At 47.3% G+C, this 19,803-nt stretch overlaps 1 protein-coding gene across 3 annotated transcripts in view; it reads right to left on the bottom strand.

The window, feature by feature from the left end:
- ACO1 (aconitase 1) overlaps window positions 1–19,803 on the bottom strand; it is a 616,249-nt gene that overhangs the window by 37,451 nt on the left and 558,995 nt on the right. For all 3 annotated transcript variants that reach the window (XM_069239660.1, XM_069239672.1, XM_069239665.1), the window contains 2 exons: window positions 6,918–7,040; window positions 659–850 (listed from right to left, as the gene is read on the bottom strand). In XM_069239660.1, coding sequence (XP_069095761.1) covers window positions 659–850; window positions 6,918–7,040 — 315 coding nt within the window. The remainder of the gene's footprint in view (window positions 1–658; window positions 851–6,917; window positions 7,041–19,803) is intronic.

Raw genomic sequence — 19,803 nt, 5'->3', positions numbered from 1 at the left:
ACTCTAAGTCCTGGCGGGAGACGGCGGGATCAGGGGCACAGAGGTGGCTGGCGGAGCCAAGTGGACTCCTGGCCAGATCGGGAAGTTAAAGCTAGTTGCTCAGATATACTGTAGGTTGACGCTAGTCCGGCACCATATATCCTTCCTCAACTGTTATGCAGTAACATCATAGTACTTTTTTCTAGAACTAAACATATCAGGGGCTCTTCTTTATATGCTGAAGAAGAGATTAAGGAAAAACGTTTGTGTGTGCTTGTGTCATTATAAAGCCTTTGCCCAGAAACTATGCAGGCTTGTTTTCTTTTCACTTGTGCACTGTAGCTTCAATGTGGAAATTACCAAAGACCTCACTGTAAAGGCAGCTTCCCCTCCCTCTCCATAAGCAACTGCCCTGGCAAGATGGCAGAACAGAGGTGGTCATCTAAAAGTATCTGAAAAGCAGTATATGAGCAGTTCAGTAGCCGAACTACCATTCACTCACTTGCATGGACTCCTATTGAAGTTTTAGGCCCACAAGAGGAAACGCTATGTCTGACTTGGCAATCATGGGTTACTAATTTATGGGTGGGCTGAAGTGAAAAACAAGAGTTTAACTACAAATCAAGCTAATTGTTTAGCCCAACGTCAGTGATGATGAATATTTTCAGTTTCTTCTCACCTTAATTTGAACGTTCATTCTTGGTTTGAGGTCATGATCTTCTGGAATGATGATGGTGTAGCGTTCTCGTCCAGTGAGCCCAAGTGTGTCTGCATTATCACCAGGCTGGTATTCTAATGGAATCACTCCCATACCAACTAGGTTACTTCGGTGAATGCGTTCATAACTTTCAGCAAGGACTGCTTTGATTCCCTGCAAAATTAGATATCAATCAGCCCCTTGTTATATTTTGCAACGTCACTCGGGTTACGCTGAACAAAGAATAAAACAAACAAAAATACACTGAAATGTAGTGCCACTTTCTAAATAGTTTCCTTCACAATTTGAATATGCCCAGCGTGATGCTTCCGATACAGAACTTCACTCATTACATTCGGACACCATGACTGGAATCGGATTGCACTATCACAATTTCAGTCAAATCATCACTTTGAGAACAAAGGTGACAGAATCAGCACTTTGTCTTGGAAGGCACATCCAGTCGTGAGTTGCTGGATGAAACTCCTATGTGGGGAGTGATACTAAAAGCTGCAATCTAAATCTATCTTTAATAATAATAATAGAAAACATAAGGCAGTCCATTTGTTTTTCATTACTACATCAGTGTCTAACTTGCGTCCGGTTCCATGCCAGATTTGTAGGATAGCTGCCCACAATGTAATTCAGTTCTATTAGTATGCACATTTATGTACATGGACATCATGAAGATCTGGCATGGATTCAGCTTTCCTGGACTGGACAGGTATCCTGGACAGCCTGCTTTAGTTGAATCAAGTGGAATAAGTTACTTACATTCAGTAGCAATCTTTAAGTTGGTAGTGCAGCTTCCAGTAGATTTCTTATATGAACCCTGTTCCAGACATCAAACTAGATTGGGGAACAATTTTCTGTTAATCTATTTGAGCCAGCAGTCCTTGCCCGGCTTCAGCCGCTTACCCACAGAACTCCAAAGACAATGATATGCAGATCCACATAAGGTGCCATAGAAGCCAATTACCTCAATTTTTATACCCTTCTCAGAAGCTAATGTTGGAAGATGGCAGGTTCACAGAGGAGAGGCGTTAAGCAATATGGAAGAAGCTGTGATCCACCGGAAACAATGTCACCAAAGGTAAGGATATTATTTTCCTAACATATATGTCTTTATGTACACTCCTTATGTGACACCACTCCAAAAGCAGCATAATGATGTCAGGTGATAATCAGATTTAAACAAGAAACCTCTAATGTACAGTCCTGCCGCATTCAAACCTGGATTTTATATCGGAAGACAAAGTAATTGTGTAAGTAATAATACAAAGAGAACTAGGTAGCAGCCAGACTAAACAAATGCATAACGATACACTTGAGAAAGGTTGAAGCTGCAGCCTCTCTTATTTCAGTGAGTCCTAAAGCCATTTAGAGGGTCTTCACCAGCCAACACGTTAGACTTGAAACTCAAGGATTGTCATTTGGAGACTTTCGGTTATGAAGGTTCCCAGGTTGGGTAAAAAGCTGAGATAATAGACAAATGAGTTATCTTCAAGTTTTACTTTCCTTCACTCAGTGTATTTGTTGATATGCATTCTCTCCCCAATCTTTGAAAGGTTAGCAAGCCCAAATCAAAACCAAGGACAGGGAAAATAGAATGATGAGAGTTCTCTATTGATAGATATTTTGGGTTACTCTTTGGATCATGATAAATATTTTGGATTAATCTTTGGATCTAACAAACTGTAGAAAATGCATATTGGGAGCTGAAAAATCAGTTCAGACTCAGCATGTCTCTCTCATTAGGCTCTCCATTGAGCTGCAGTGATGAAATGATATTTTTGGATGTTATGACGTGCATTTTCATCCTTTTCTGTTTTCTGGCAAAATTAATTCTTCTACCTCTGAATAAAGCTTGCATTTGTGGTTTTTCAAACCCTTTATGCTCATTGCGCCTTCTGTATTGGTCAGAGTCCCAGAAAGATTTGCAGTTATGGCCTATAACCAGAAGCTCATCTCTCCCACTGAAATTACTTTCACTCCTCTTCCTGTTTAGGTCAGATCATTCCTGTTGAAGTGCTGTTCAAAACTTCAACCCATTTCCTTCACAGTATTGGACGAATGCACGGAGGAGCTTTCAATTCCAAGTTTGTGTGGAAGCATTTGCCAGAAGTCAATAGATGATCTTGAAATTGTACTTTAGATGTGCTCCCTATCCCAGCAAAGATGCGTCTGCCACCACATTTATTTTGGCAAAGTGGGTTGGCAGGATGAAAGCCCTGTTCCCTAGAGCTCGGTAAATTTGGGTATATTACTGACTCAAACTCCACTGTAGTGGACTCACTCATACTCAATCTAAGCAATCAATAACATGCAAAATGTAATAAGGTCTAGGAGCTGCAGAACTGAATTTTCAGTCTGCAGTGATCTGTTCAAGAAGAGAAGAGTGAAATACCTCCCTCACTACATCCAGAGTTGCACACATGAACTGATAATTCTGAGTAGACGTCAAGTGCTATTGTTCCCATGAAAGATAATCTTAGATGGTGTAAATGGATGTCCTTCAGCAGTGGAATCTTTTATTGATTCAAATGCTTAACTTATTTCCCATCATCAGGCTGCAAAAACTCTGGACTGATGATGGGGAATAACTCAAACAGTTGACTCAATGAAAGATCCAATGATGAAGAACAAGTCATTATCAGTCATAATTATATTTTGTAGGAAAATGTCACTGTTGGCCTGGCCACTCCCCACTTTTTTCCTAGTGTTGATGCCAGCTTTGATTGGAAGAGTGCTGGTACACTGCTAACAAGGCCCCAGCACCAGTGTTCTTTCCCTAAAACTGTACCTTTGTCTCCACAATTGGCACAGCCCTGGCACACAGTTAAGTCCCTCGTAAAAGGTACCCCTGGTACCAAACAGCCCTGTGGCCAGGGAAAGTACCAAAGGGCTGCAGCATGTATTATGCCACCCTCAGGGACCCCTCACTCAGTACATGCACACTGCTTTACAGCTTGTGTGTGCTAGTGGGGAGAAAAGACAAAGTCGACATGGCACTCCTCTCAGAGTGCCATGCCCACAAACCACTCCCTGTGGCATAGGAAAGTCACCCACCTAGCAGGCCTTACAGCCCCAAAGCAGGGTGCACTATACCACAGGTGAGGGCATAGCTGCATGAGCAATATGCCCCTACAGTGTCTAAATCTATTCTTAGACATTGTAAGTGCAGGGTAGCCGTACTGAGTATATGGTCTGGGAGTTTGTCATTACGAATTCCACAGCACCATAATGGCTACACTGAATACTGGGAAGTTTGGTATCAAACCTCTCAGAATAATAAACCCACACTGATGCAGGTGTTGGATTTATTACACAATGCACACAAAGGACATCTCAGAGATGCCCCCTGTATTTTACCCAATCCTTCAGTGCAGGACTGATTTGTCTGTGCCAACCTGCCACTGAGACGAGTTTCTGACCCCCTGGGGAGAGAGCCTTTGTGCTCTCTGGGGCCAGAAACAAAGCCTGCACTGGGTGGAGGTGCTTCACACCTCCCCCCTGCAGGAACTGCTACACCTGGCAGTGGGCCTCAAAGGCTCAAGCCTGGTGTTACAGTGCCCCAGGGCACTCCAGCTAGTTGAGATGCCAGTCCCCCGATGAGCCCCCACGTTTGGCGGCAAGGGATAGTGAGAAAAACAAGGAGGAGTCACCCCCTCATACAGGACCATACCTAAGGTCTTGCGTTGGAGGATTATGACCAATCGGGATATGGATGTGCCCTCCTCCCCAGAGGGAGTGGGCACAAGGAGGGTGTAGCCACCCTCAGGGTCAGTAGCCATTGGCTACTGCCCTCTGACCCTAACACACCCCTAAATTTAGTATTTAGGGGTGACCCTGAAGCCAACTCTTCAGATTCCTTTTGACCTCAAGAAAGAAGGACTGCTGAGCTGAAAACCCTGCAGAGAGGAGGAGACACCAGATGACTCGGGCCCCAGTCCTACAGGCCCGTCTTCTGCTTCAAAAAACTGCAAGAAAAGAAGCAACTCCTTCTGCAGGACCAGCGACCCCTGAAAAGCCTCCAGGGGACTGCCTGCATCACCAAGGACCAAGAAAAATCCATGGGCAGCGGACCTGTCCAAAAAGAAGACAACAAAACCATCTTTAAAGGGACTCTCTCCTCACTCCAGAAGCGCGAGTCCAACTACTCTGCATCCGACGCCCCCTGCCCGTGTCCAGAGAAACTAACTAGGCGACTCAGATGACGTGTCCACCCTGGGCTGACCTCTCTACACACCCACGTCAACATCTGCAGAGGGAATCCCGAGGACCCCCCTGACCACAATTGCCCAGGACGAAGATATCCGTTACCTGGAGAAGCACTTCACCTGCAGCCCCCAGTTCCGAGAGAAACCGGCCACCGGTGCAGCAACGACCAGCAGGTGGCCCTCACCCTTGCCCAGTCGGTGGCTTGCCTGCAGCGCCTAAGTGACCCCCGGGTCCCTCCATAGAGTTCTATTGAGAACCTGATGCCCTGTTTGCACACTGCACCCAGCCACCCCTGTGCCGCTGAGAGTGTGGTTGTTGTGCCTACTTGGGCCCTCCAGTACTCCTCCAAACCCCCCTGGGTCTGCCCTCCAACAACACGGGTACTTACCTGCTAGCAGACCAGAACCGGAGTGCTCCCTGTCTCCATAGAAGCCCACGTTATTTTGGCTCCTGGTTGACCTCTGCACCTAACTGGCTATGCGTTGCTGGGTGTTTGGGGTTATCTTGAATCCACAACGGTGGGCTACAAGTGCCCCAGAGATTGAACCTGTAAGTTTGTTACATACCTCAAAAAATGTACTTTACTTACCTCCCCTGTAGGAAGCTGGCTCTGTATATACTATATCAATGTAAGAGATAGCGTGCACAGAGTCCAACGGTTCCCCTTAGAGGTAAAATAGAGGCAAAATTAGATCATTTTAATGCTGTATTTTGTGGTAGTCTGGTCGAGCAGTAGGCTTATCAGAGGGTAGTGTTAAGCATTTGTTGTACACTTTTAAAATAGCTTATTGCCATTTTATGAAAAACTGTGTACATTACTGTTTTGGTTCAAAGTCCTAACTATACCTATGCAAAGTACCTTACATTGAATGTACTTAACTGTAATTTGAATCTTGTGGCTCTAAAGTAAATTAAGAAAATAATATTTTCTATATAAAAACCTATTGGCCTGGAGTTAAGTCATTGAGTGTGTGTTCTCATTTATTGCTTGAGTGTGTACAACAAATGCTTAACACTTCCCATCTGATAAGCCTATCTGCTTGACCACAATACCACAAATAAAGCATTAGTATTATCTATTATTGCCTCTGTCAAGCCTCTTGGAGAACTCCTGGACTCTGTGCACACTATATCTCATTTTGATATAGTATATACAGAGCCAGCTTCCTACACCCATCTCAACGTTCTTCATTTTATCAGGGTGCTCATTTTATCTACCTCAGAATGATGAAAATATGTTTAGACCTGTTGAAATGTGAACCTGTGACCATAGGGTCAAGCACAGAACCCTGAAGTGGGTGTATTAGCGATACCAGATCTATCTGGCTCTTATATACTTATCTAGACAGTCCAATCTCACTATGCTTACCAGAACCCTGTGAATAAAGTAGTAATATGAAAAATGTAAGAAACCAAAATGGTGAAATGAAAGTTATGCTGTGTTGCTCACAACTCTAGTCTAGGGATCACTATGGGTCCACTGTGCAGGGAACGCCCCCCCCCCCCCACACCTTCCCCCCCCCCCCCAACACCCTCTCCCCCCCCCAACACCCTCTCCCCCCCTCCCACAAGGTCAAGGACCACGTAGCCTCATTTTAAAAACAATGGCCCTGGCAAGATTTGGGACTGTTCTTACTTTACTTAAAAAACAAGCTAATGTCCATATTACAGGTAACAATATAATTTGCACAATTTCCTATTTCTTTTAACAGTTATTACATCACAAAAATGAAGACAAATAACCCTATGTAGTTTTAGGATTATGTCTCATGCAGTAAGAAATTCCGAAACAGATGATTCAGCTCTAAAATAATATATATAATCTTAGTAATCAAAGCAAGATCTGAGAAAAAGGGGAGAAGTTTTATTCCCTGACCTAGAAAAATCATATTTTCAGTTTACATCTAATTTTCGAAGCCATGCTCCCTTGGAAGTTGTAAAATTTGCAAGCGTCCCACAAGTCACCATGGTAATGCCAATACAACTTGCAGAGTAAAGCTAGCTATACACTTAGACTTACCAGGAGAAAAGGCCCTTTTGCTGCCCAGTCTCTGGAACTGCCAGAACCATATTCCTTGCCTGCTAGGATAATCAATGGAAGGCCTGCTTGCTGGTATCTCTCAGCTGCGTCAAAAATTGGAATCTGCAGAGAGGATAGGGCAATGTAATTTCAATAGTGCATGGTATATGGCATAGTGCATACAAATAGAACTAGTTGTACAGTGTAGTATGAGCAAAAGGTAAGGACTGCACACATTCACAAAGCCTTGAAACACAAATATAAAGGATAACAGTGAACAAGAAAGGTGTTTATCAAGGCAATAAACTCATAACACGAATTAGGACATTAAAGTTTCACAAGTCAAAATAGTGGGTGCAGAAGACTCATGACTTCATGTAATAAACATAGTAGATAAAATGTACAAGTTACTTACCTTCGGTAACAAAATATCTGGTAGAGACATATTCTAGTTGCAGATTCCTTACCTTAGAATTTCCCCCAGGCGCGAGACTGTATACGGAGATTTTTCTTCAAGCAATACCCTTGCGCTCGGTGGGTGGCGTCTGTTGACTCCACAGGCGTCGTCGTCTCCGTGATGACGTCAGGAGTTGTACATAGACGTCAGTTACTTTTAACGACTTTCCATGCCAAAGCACAGAGCTGCTAAGAACTCTGAGATTGGTGCGCCAGAGCTAAGGACCTGAAGGGGAAACCCCTGTCCTTACAAATCAGTTCACAAGCAGGGAGAACGGGTGGGTTGGTAAGGAATCTGCAACCAGAATATGTCTCTAACAGATATTTCGTTACCTAAGGTAAGTAACTTGTACATCTGATAGAGACTTCTAGTTGCAGATTCCTTACCTTAGAATAGATACCCAAACAATGCCAACCTTGGAAGTGGGCTGCAAACCAAGATCATACTATAAAGTTCTGCAGGACCGAACAACCAAAGTAGCTGTCCTGACGGATCGGACTGTCAAGGCAGTAGTGTTTAGCAAACGTGTGCAGGGATGCCCACGTATCTGCCTGGCAGATATCCAGGACAAGAACTCTGCGTGCTAACGCAGTGGAAGCAGCAGTCCCACTGGTGGAAGGAGTGCGCAAGCACTCAAGGGGTTGCTTCTTTGCCAAAGCGTAGCATATCTTGATGCAAAGAAGTACCCACTGAGAGATAGTATGTTTTTGCACCGCCTTCCCTTTCTTAGCACCCACATACCAGACAAAGAGTTGATCTTTCACTCAGAAATCTTTAGTACGATTAAGATAGAACGCAATGCTCTTTTTGGGTCCTGACCGTGGAGTCTCTCCTCCTCATGGGAAGGATGTGGGTGTGTGTAAGTAGGCTAGGTGATGGACTGGCCTACATGAAAAGGCGTAACAACCTTGGGAAGGACGCCTTAGTGTGCAACACCACTTTGTCAGGGTGCACAGACAAGAATGGAGGTTTGGACAAAAGGGTCTGAAGCTCACTCACCCTGTGACCAGAAGTGATGGCAACAATAAAGACAGTCTTGAAAGTGAGGAGCCGAAAGGGGCAATTGTGGATCTGCTCAAAGGGAGTGCACATTAAATAAGTAAGGACAAGATTGAGGTCCCACTGAGGCATGATAAATGGAGTGGAAGGAAATAAATGGGTGAGACCTTTTAGAAATCTACTCACAGTAGGAGATTTAAAGAGTGAGGGCTGATCAGGTAATCTAAGAAAGGCAGAAATGACAGATAAATACCCTTTAAGGGTGCCCACAGCAGAGCCCTGCTGGGCTAAAGAAAGAATGAACAAAAGAACCTTAGATAAAGGGGCATAGAGGGGATCAACAGATTTGTTGATGCCCCATGCCACAAATTCATGCCAACAACTGGTGTATACCGTTTTGGTGGAAGGACGCCTGGCTGCCAAGATAACATCACAGACTTTGGGTGGAAGATCAAAAGTCGTCAACTGTCGCCGCTCAGTCTCCACGCATGAAGGCTGAGACGCAACAGGTAGAAAACCGTCTCCTGCTGCTACGACAGAAGATCCGCCCAAAGAGGTAGTCCTAGTGGAGGATCGATGGCCATACTCAAAAGCTCTGCATACCATACTCTCCGTGCCCAGTCCGGAGCCACCAAGATGACTTGGGCCCGGTTGTTCCTGATCTTCTTGAGAACTCTGGGCAGAAGTGGTATAGGCAAAAGGCGGAAAGGAGGCCGGAGTTCCACTCAAGACAAAAAGCGTCTCCGAGCACATGCCGCCTTGAAAACTCCAACGTGCAAAACAGCTGCCATTGCGCGTTCTCTGCAGAGGCGAACAGATCTAAGCAAGGCTCTCCCCACTGCTGAAAGAGACCTTGCACCACCTCCGGATGGAGACGGCAATCATGATCGGCTGTGCATTGGCGACTGAGTTCGTCCACACTGTCGTTGAGAACCCACCAGATGTTGAACCACCAGGGAAATGCCCTGATGTTCCAGCCATGTCCAGAGGCATAGTGCCTCCTGACAAAAGGTCCAGGGCCCTACTCCGCCCTGTTTGTTGTAGTACCACATGGGGGTAGTATGGTCGGTGAACACCTGCGCTACCTTCCCTTTGAGAGAGGGAAGAAATGCTTTCAACACAAGCCTGATCGCCCGGAACTCCAGAAGGTTGATATGGAGCCCAGACTCTGTAAGATACCAAAGGCCTCTGATCCCCGCCTCTCCCATGTGGCCGTCCCAACCCAGGAGGAACGCATCTGTCACCATAGATAGATCTGGTTGGGTAAGGGAGAGGGATCTGCCATGGACCCAATGGGGAGTCAAAAGCCACCACTGCAGGTCTTGCGTAGTCCCCTCCGAGATCTGGACCATATCGGAGAGATTCCCCTGATGCTGCGCCCACTGGAACTTAAAGTGCCACTTCAGAGCCCACATATGCCATCTGGCATGTGTCACTAGCAGGATGCAGGAGGCCATGAGGCCCAGCAGCCTCAGAGTCAGTCTCACCGAAACCCAACACAGAGACTGAAAGATCGGAATCCTAGCCTGAATGTCTTGGACTCACTTTTCGGGTGGATAAGCCCGAAACTGCAGTGTGTCCATGTAGGAAGCTGGCTCTGTATATACTGTATCAAAATGAGATATAGTGTACACAGAGTCCAGTGGTTCCCCAGGAGGCTTGACAGAGGCAATAATAGATAATACTAATGCTCTATTTGTGGTGGTGTGGTCGAGCAGTTAGACTTATCAGAGGGTAGTGTTAAGCATTTTTGTTGTACACACACAGACAATAAACGTTAACACACACTCAAAGACTTAACTCCAGGCCAAAAGATTTTTTTTATAGAAAAATATCATTTTCTTAATTTATTTTAGAACCACACAATTCAAATTGCAGTTAAGTACATTAAATGTAAGGTACATTGCATAGGTATAAATAGGACTTTGAATCAAAACAGTAATGTACACAGTTTGGCATAAAATGGCAATAAGCTATTTTAAAAGTGGACACTGCAAAATTCAACAGTTCCTGGGGGAGGTAAGTACAGGTTTGTTTTTGAGATAAGTAAAGCACTTACAAGTTCAGTCTCTGGGGCATAGACAGCCCTCTGTTGGGGGTTCAAGTCAACCCCAAACACCCAGCACCAGCGACACAGAGCTGGTCAGGTGCAGAGTTCAAAGGAGGGCCGAAATAACATAGGCACCTATGGAGCCAGGGGGTTCTCCGGTTCCAGTCTGCTAGCAGGTAAGTACCGGCATCCTCGGGTAGCAGACCAGGGGGGTTTTGTAGAGCACTGGCAGGGTCACAAACGGGCATAGAAAATACACCCTCAGCGACACAGGGGCAGCGGGGTGCAGTGTGCAAAGAAGGTGTCGGGTTGTGGATAGGAATCAATGGAGAGACCCGGGGGTCACTCTGGCGATGCAGGTAGGGCACGGGGGGCTTCTCAGGCCAGCCACCGACTGGGCTAAGATGAGGGCCGCCTGCTGGTCACTCCTGCACCAGTAGTTGGTTCCTCTCAGTCCTGGGGGCTGCAGGTGCAGTGCTTCTTCCAGGCGTCGGGGTCCTTTGTTACCGGGCAGTCGCAGTCAGGGGGAGCCTCTGGATACTCTCTGCAGGTGTCGCTGTGGAGTGCAGGGAGGTCATCTCAGGGTGGTCACATCGTTGGAGTCGCCTGGGGGTCCTCTCTGCAGTGTTGGTTCTTCTGGACACGAGCCAGGGGCGTTGGGTGCAGTGTGTGAAGACTTGCGCTTCCGGAGTGAGGCTGGAGTCTCTTTAAAGATGGTTTCTTTGTTGCAGATTTTGGACAGAGCCGCTGTCCTTTAGGTGCAAGTCAGTCCTCGGAGTCCTCAGAGAACGCTGGTCCTGCTGGATGCGTCGCTGTGCAGGTTCTCTGAGTCTGGAGACAGGCCGGTAGGGCTGGGGCCAAGTCAGTTGTTGTCTCCGTCATCTCTTCAGGTTGCAGAAATCTGATTTCCTGGGTTCAGGGTTGCCCCCAAATACTCAATGTAGGGGTATGTTTTAGGTCTGGGGGGCAGTAGCCAATGGCTACTGTCCTGGAGGGTGGCTACACCCCCTTTGTGCCTCCTCCCTGTGTGTGTGGGGGGGGGGGGGGGGGTGGGGGAGCACATCCCTAATCCTAATGGGGGAAACCTCCAAAACAAGATGGAGAATTTCTTAAGGCAGGGGTCAGGACACTTTAGGGGCTGTCCTGACTGGTGGGTGACTCCTCCTTGTTTTTCTCATTGTCTCCTCTGGACTTGCCACCAAAAGTGGGGGGTGTGTCCGGAGGGGCAGGCATCTCCACTAGCTGGAGTGCCCTGGGGCGCTGTAACACCAGGCTTGAGCTTTTGAGGCTCACTGCTAGGTGTTACAGTTCCTGCAGGGTGATGTGTGAAGCACCTCCACTCAGCACAGGATTTGTTCCTGGTCACAGAGTGCACAAAGGCACTCACCCCATGGGGCCAGAAACTAGTCTGGAAGCGGCAGGCTGGCAGAGACCGATCAGCCTAGCACTAGCAGTTGGGCTCGCATGCAGGGGGCATTTCTAAGATGCCCTCTGTGTGCATTTTTCAATAAATCCCACACTGGCATCGGTGTAGACTTTTTGTGCTGAGAAGTTTGATAACAAACTTCCCAGATTTCAGTGTAGCCATTATGGAACTGTGGAGTTCGTAATTGACAGACTCCCAGAACATATACTCTTTATGGCTACCTTGCACTTACGTCTAAGGTTTTACTTAGACACTGTAGGGGCATAGTGCTCATGCAACTATGCCCTCACCTGTGGTATAGTGCACCCTGCCTTAGGGCTGTAAGGCCTGCTAGAGGGGTGACTTAACTATGCCACAGGCAGTGGGTTGTGGGCATGGCATTCTGAGGGGAGTGCCATGTCGACTTAGTCTTTTCCTCCCCACCAGCACACACAAGCTGTGAGGCAGTGTGCATGTGCTGAGTGAGGGGTCCCCAAGGGTGGCATAATACATGCTGCAGCCCTTAAAGACCTTCCATGGCCACAGGGCCCTTGGTACCAGGGGTACCAGTTACAAGGGACTTATCTGTGTGCCAGGGCTGTGCCAATTGTGGAGACAAAGGTACAGTTTAGGGAAAGAACACTGGTGCTGGGGCCTGGTTAGCAGGATTCCAGCACACTTCTCAGTCAAGTCAGCATCAATGTCAGGCAAAAAGTGGGGGAGGGGGCTAACTGGAACAGGGAGCCATTTTCCTACAGTAACCATGTCAACAGTGGCATTTTCCTACAGTCAAAAACAGCTCTGATGAAAGCCAGTGTCTGAGAGGGAGTCAGGTGTGACTTTGGCACGTTGATAGTGAACCTGAGCGTGTGCAGGAGGCTCGCTGTATTCTGAAGGTGGGAGATGAATTTCTGGGGCGTATCAGCCTTCAACAGCCATTCGTTGAGGTAGAGGAAGACTAGGAACCCTAAGGTGCGCAGATGAGCTACAATCACTACCATCACCTTCGTGAACACCGGAAGAGTGCTGGTAAGGCCAAAGAGGAGCACGGTGAACTGAAAATGCTTGTGGCCTACCACGAATCTTAGGTAACGTCTGTGGGCCTGCAAGACTGGGATGTCGAAATATGTGTCCTGCAAGTCCAACGATACCATCCAGTCTACCCGGTCCAAAGCAGATAAGACCTGAGCCAATGTCAGCATCTTGAACTTCTTTTTGAGGAAGAGATTGTGGGACCGAAGATCTAAGATAGGATTAAGGCCCTTGTACTTTGGCACCGGAAAGTAGTGGGCATAACAACCCCGACCCACTTCTGACACAGGGACCCTCTCTCCAACTGGTTCCAGGTGTTCCAACAGACTAGGAAGGTTTGGAGACCGAGGGGGTGGACTGGGCAACTCACTGGGGCCTTGATACCTGAGATCATGGGATCCCATGGCCACGTAGGGGCTGTACAGCATGCACGGGTTGATGGCTCGGTGGAAAAGGACGTGGTTGGGTTACCATTCCAAAGCTACGAAAGGGGCAAGAGGCGGACTGGTAGAGTCTAGGGGCAGGTGCAAGGCCAAGGGACTGGGCTGTGGCTCAAGAATCCTTAAAGCGCTCGAGCGCAGAGTCTGCTTTGTTTCCGAAGAGACGGGTGCCATCAAAGGGCATGTCCATCAACATTTGCTGGAAGTCTTAGTGCCACCGTCGATGCAACTGATCTGCCTAGAGAGTCGGTCATATTCAGTCCACAGCGGATGATGAATTTGGCTGCATCTCTCCCATCAGTGAGCGCTTGGGAGAGGACAGTCCGGGTCTCCTCTGAAACTGTAGGCAGCACCTGCGCGACCGTATCCCAGAGTGTTTGGGAATAGTGGCCCAAAAGGCAGGCGGTGTTCACCGACTGCAGTGCTAGACTGGCAGAAAAAAAAAAAAAATTCTCCCCCAAATTATCCAGTCTTTTTGATTCCTTAGCTGGGGGGTAGAGGGTAAGGGGGAGGGGTGTGGAGGCAGGTAGGGAATGTGCCAGAGGAAGAAGAAGAGGAAGCCTGGATCACAAGGCTCTCAGGTGTGGGGTGTTGGGTAAGGAATTTCAGGTCTGTTGGCGCAGGCCGATGGCCGCAGGCAATCATCCTATTAACGGGAGCCGCTGTGCTGGGTCTGGACCAAGTACCCAAAAGGACGCCTGTCAGTGCCTCAGAAGGGGTTCTGATGTGGAAGACCCCGGCAGAAGCACGTCGATTAGGATATTAGGCCTAACCTCTACAGAAGGTAGCTCATGGCCCAAGACCTCAGCCGCCCTTCGCACCACCATGGAGTATGGGGCACCCTCCTCCGTAGCCACGAAGGGGGAGAGAGCATACCAGCATCAGGGAGGTGGCTAGACCACTGGCATCACCCAATTCCTGCACCCAGTCCATTTGGTGGTCAAGCTGGTATTCTAAAGGGTCCAGCGGCCCCCCTAAACTCTCCCCGTAACCATACCCTTAAGTATAAGGGTCTGGATCAACCCTGGGTCCAGGAGAGCCCATAGAGAACGGAATGGACGTCAAGCGGCGTCGTTCCTGCTCCGGGTCAACTGGTTTGAGAATAGGATCAATGTCGATTGTGGGCCCAACCAACATCGGGAGTGTCGACGTCTGACCCGATGCCAGGGAAGGTCGCTGTGGTACAACCGGCGTCTGGGCGGATCCGAGATTGGATCCGGAGGAGCCCTCCGGAGCTGTGGCTGAAGCAGACTACTTTGAACCCAAGGGGGCCCTCGCCGACTCACCTGTGCCCGAGGGTGCCTCATAAAACTCTTAGCTGGGCAGGGTTGGCTCCGGCTCCCGGGAAGTCAGGGAAGCACAGGGCGGACCAAGATGGAGGCAATGTGGACGGAGGCCTAGAGCATCGACGATGCTCTTCCCTCGCTGCATCGTCTGAGCGACGAGGTGAAGTCGAAGAACGTTTGTTCTTCTTTGACTTCTTTTTCCTATGATCCGAATGTCCCCAAGACTTTGAGGATGAAAAATGGCGGTGACTCCACAGCGGGTCTCAAGACCTTCGTCTCCAACGACACCATGAGTGCTGCGGAGTCAAGTGTTAGATCACCATTAGCTTTAGGGACCGCTCCCTCAAAGCTTTCGAGTTCATGGCCCGACACTCTGAGCACGACTCGGGTCGTGATAGCGCTCCAGGCACCAAAGACACACGAGGTGGGAATCTGTCACAGATATCATTTGGTGTCATAGGGAGTCACAGGGCTTGAAACCGGTCTTGCGGGACATCCCTCAACGCATCCACCACCTCGTCAAAATCGGTCAACAAAAATGTCGTCATAGTCAAAGGGACTGGGGTATCTCCTCTCCGGATCTGCGCACAGGCTGGCACGGAAAGAAAAGAAATTACATCCGCATGCCGGGGCTGATGTCTTATTTACGACCGAGACGTCATCACAGCGAACACAACGCCACCTTCGCCCGCGGAGTCGACCGACGCCACCGGACGGCGCGCAGAGGTACTGCTCGAAGAAAAAGTCTCCGGATCCAGTCTTACACCTGGGGGAATTCAAAAGGTAAGGAATCAGCAACTAGAAGTCTCTATCAGATATGTACTTTAATAAACAGAGGGGACTGCCTGCTGTGGTTTCAAGCCATATTTCTAACTTCCATAGTAAAACAAAGAATAGTAAAAATGCTTTGCAAATGAAGAAAGAAATATTAGTAATTCCATTCCTCTTCTGCAGGGATTGTCTTTAAAATAAAAAAGTGGACCGTCGCTTCCATGCCTGAGATTCTAAACTATTACTACAAATATAAAATCTTACTCCCATTTCAACTGAAAAAATTAAATAAACAAACATGAGGGAAATTTAGCCAGATAGGGACTAGTTTTGTGGAGATTAAAATGTAACAAAGTTCCTTTAATATCAACTGCAAGCCACAATAGCCTTCATTGGATACTGGTCTCAGATCACTTTATGGGGCAACTGGACATTTCCACGTTCAATTCATGACTGAGAAAGAGGTTTACATGCAACCTTTTCTCCAAAATAATTAGACGTTAATCGACAAACATTGAATATAGTAGCAGGCTCATCTCCAGAAAGCTGGGAGACTTAATTACTCAAGAATGAAATAGCACACACACACATGCATCTGATAGTGGCACATATTTTAAATTATAGACAGAGACATAATTGTATGTTAGGACCGAAAGCTTAAGACTATACTTTACTATCTTCATTTAATTAGCACAGCAAGCAGCAAGAAAGAACCACAACATTGCTAAGGACTTCAATTCTCATTAGTCTAAGTAACGTGATAAAAGAAAGAAGAAACCACTAATCAGGCAGCCCAGGCACCAAATAAAGCCATCTTCAATGAAGACCACTTTCTCTTTCTCCACTGCTTAGCAGCCAGATAAGTGTTTTTCCGTGATTATGGTTTATTTTATTGTTGGCCTTTAAAGTGTTACACAGTTTGAAGTGTGCATTCCATGCTAGCCTTTGCTGACAAACAGTTTTTCCTTTCAGCTCCTGGGGATGCAAGACAAAAAGCGTCTCCGAGCACATGCCGCCTTGAAAACTCCAACGTGCAAAACAGCTGCCATTGCGCGTTCTCTGCAGAGGCGAACAGATCTAAGCAAGGCTCTCCCCACTGCTGAAAGAGACCTTGCACCACCTCCGGATGGAGACGGCAATCATGATCGGCTGTGCATTGGCGACTGAGTTCGTCCACACTGTCGTTGAGAACCCACCAGATGTTGAACCACCAGGGAAATGCCCTGATGTTCCAGCCATGTCCAGAGGCATAGTGCCTCCTGACAAAAGGTCCAGGGCCCTACTCCGCCCTGTTTGTTGTAGTACCACATGGGGGTAGTATGGTCGGTGAACACCTGCGCTACCTTCCCTTTGAGAGAGGGAAGAAATGCTTTCAACACAAGCCTGATCGCCCGGAACTCCAGAAGGTTGATATGGAGCCCAGACTCTGTAAGATACCAAAGGCCTCTGATCCCCGCCTCTCCCATGTGGCCGTCCCAACCCAGGAGGAACGCATCTGTCACCATAGATAGATCTGGTTGGGTAAGGGAGAGGGATCTGCCATGGACCCAATGGGGAGTCAAAAGCCACCACTGCAGGTCTTGCGTAGTCCCCTCCGAGATCTGGACCATATCGGAGAGATTCCCCTGATGCTGCGCCCACTGGAACTTAAAGTGCCACTTCAGAGCCCACATATGCCATCTGGCATGTGTCACTAGCAGGATGCAGGAGGCCATGAGGCCCAGCAGCCTCAGAGTCAGTCTCACCGAAACCCAACACAGAGACTGAAAGATCGGAATCCTAGCCTGAATGTCTTGGACTCACTTTTCGGGTGGATAAGCCCGAAACTGCAGTGTGTCCATGTAGGAAGCTGGCTCTGTATATACTGTATCAAAATGAGATATAGTGTACACAGAGTCCAGTGGTTCCCCAGGAGGCTTGACAGAGGCAATAATAGATAATACTAATGCTCTATTTGTGGTGGTGTGGTCGAGCAGTTAGACTTATCAGAGGGTAGTGTTAAGCATTTTTGTTGTACACACACAGACAATAAACGTTAACACACACTCAAAGACTTAACTCCAGGCCAAAAGATTTTTTTTATAGAAAAATATCATTTTCTTAATTTATTTTAGAACCACACAATTCAAATTGCAGTTAAGTACATTAAATGTAAGGTACATTGCATAGGTATAAATAGGACTTTGAATCAAAACAGTAATGTACACAGTTTGGCATAAAATGGCAATAAGCTATTTTAAAAGTGGACACTGCAAAATTCAACAGTTCCTGGGGGAGGTAAGTACAGGTTTGTTTTTGAGATAAGTAAAGCACTTACAAGTTCAGTCTCTGGGGCATAGACAGCCCTCTGTTGGGGGTTCAAGTCAACCCCAAACACCCAGCACCAGCGACACAGAGCTGGTCAGGTGCAGAGTTCAAAGGAGGGCCGAAATAACATAGGCACCTATGGAGCCAGGGGGTTCTCCGGTTCCAGTCTGCTAGCAGGTAAGTACCGGCATCCTCGGGTAGCAGACCAGGGGGGTTTTGTAGAGCACTGGCAGGGTCACAAACGGGCATAGAAAATACACCCTCAGCGACACAGGGGCAGCGGGGTGCAGTGTGCAAAGAAGGTGTCGGGTTGTGGATAGGAATCAATGGAGAGACCCGGGGGTCACTCTGGCGATGCAGGTAGGGCACGGGGGGCTTCTCAGGCCAGCCACCGACTGGGCTAAGATGAGGGTCGTCATAGTCAAAGGGACTGGGGTATCTCCTCTCCGGATCTGCGCACAGGCTGGCACGGAAAGAAAAGAAATTACATCCGCATGCCGGGGCTGATGTCTTATTTACGACCGAGACGTCATCACAGCGAACACAACGCCACCTTCGCCCGCGGAGTCGACCGACGCCACCGGACGGCGCGCAGAGGTACTGCTCGAAGAAAAAGTCTCCGGATCCAGTCTTACACCTGGGGGAATTCAAAAGGTAAGGAATCAGCAACTAGAAGTCTCTATCAGATATGTACTTTAATAAACAGAGGGGACTGCCTGCTGTGGTTTCAAGCCATATTTCTAACTTCCATAGTAAAACAAAGAATAGTAAAAATGCTTTGCAAATGAAGAAAGAAATATTAGTAATTCCATTCCTCTTCTGCAGGGATTGTCTTTAAAATAAAAAAGTGGACCGTCGCTTCCATGCCTGAGATTCTAAACTATTACTACAAATATAAAATCTTACTCCCATTTCAACTGAAAAAATTAAATAAACAAACATGAGGGAAATTTAGCCAGATAGGGACTAGTTTTGTGGAGATTAAAATGTAACAAAGTTCCTTTAATATCAACTGCAAGCCACAATAGCCTTCATTGGATACTGGTCTCAGATCACTTTATGGGGCAACTGGACATTTCCACGTTCAATTCATGACTGAGAAAGAGGTTTACATGCAACCTTTTCTCCAAAATAATTAGACGTTAATCGACAAACATTGAATATAGTAGCAGGCTCATCTCCAGAAAGCTGGGAGACTTAATTACTCAAGAATGAAATAGCACACACACACATGCATCTGATAGTGGCACATATTTTAAATTATAGACAGAGACATAATTGTATGTTAGGACCGAAAGCTTAAGACTATACTTTACTATCTTCATTTAATTAGCACAGCAAGCAGCAAGAAAGAACCACAACATTGCTAAGGACTTCAATTCTCATTAGTCTAAGTAACGTGATAAAAGAAAGAAGAAACCACTAATCAGGCAGCCCAGGCACCAAATAAAGCCATCTTCAATGAAGACCACTTTCTCTTTCTCCACTGCTTAGCAGCCAGATAAGTGTTTTTCCGTGATTATGGTTTATTTTATTGTTGGCCTTTAAAGTGTTACACAGTTTGAAGTGTGCATTCCATGCTAGCCTTTGCTGACAAACAGTTTTTCCTTTCAGCTCCTGGGGATGCAAGTCTGGTACAAAGAATGCTCCTCAGGCTCGACTCTCTCTCATGCCCATGACGCAGGTGGTTCTCGTCACAGATCTCTCATTCTTGTATCCATTTTTGGGTCATATGGGGGGGGGGGTGAGTTGGGGGGGGGGGGGGAGTTGGGAGGAAGGGGTGGGGGGTACAAGCGGCTTAGGGTGGCCTGGGCATTCCCAGAGGCCTTCCCCTAAACAGGGAAGCCTCGTCACGTTATTGGGGATGAGGCCATTCTGCATGTTGCCCACGGCCTCAGCCTTCCTCCTGGGCCTGCCCATCCGGTAGTAAACAAAGCGCCACTAAACGCTGCCTGAGACATGGTAGATACTTGCACTCTGTGCGCCTCATTTTCTCTGTGCTGCATCATTGACAAGGTTTTAGTGCGTGGATGCAAGTGACAAATATAGCCAGACCAAAATTATTTCTGCTAATCATCTCTTCATTTTTGTAGTGAGCGGGACTACGCAGTCATCTGCCTGCAGGCTAGTACCTTTTAT

This window comes from Pleurodeles waltl, chromosome 1_2, assembly GCF_031143425.1.
Source record: "Pleurodeles waltl isolate 20211129_DDA chromosome 1_2, aPleWal1.hap1.20221129, whole genome shotgun sequence".
Classification (NCBI taxonomy): Eukaryota; Metazoa; Chordata; class Amphibia; order Caudata; family Salamandridae; genus Pleurodeles; species Pleurodeles waltl.
Note: the sequence above shows the minus strand (reverse complement) of the source record. Positions and strands in the feature narration are given on the sequence as shown.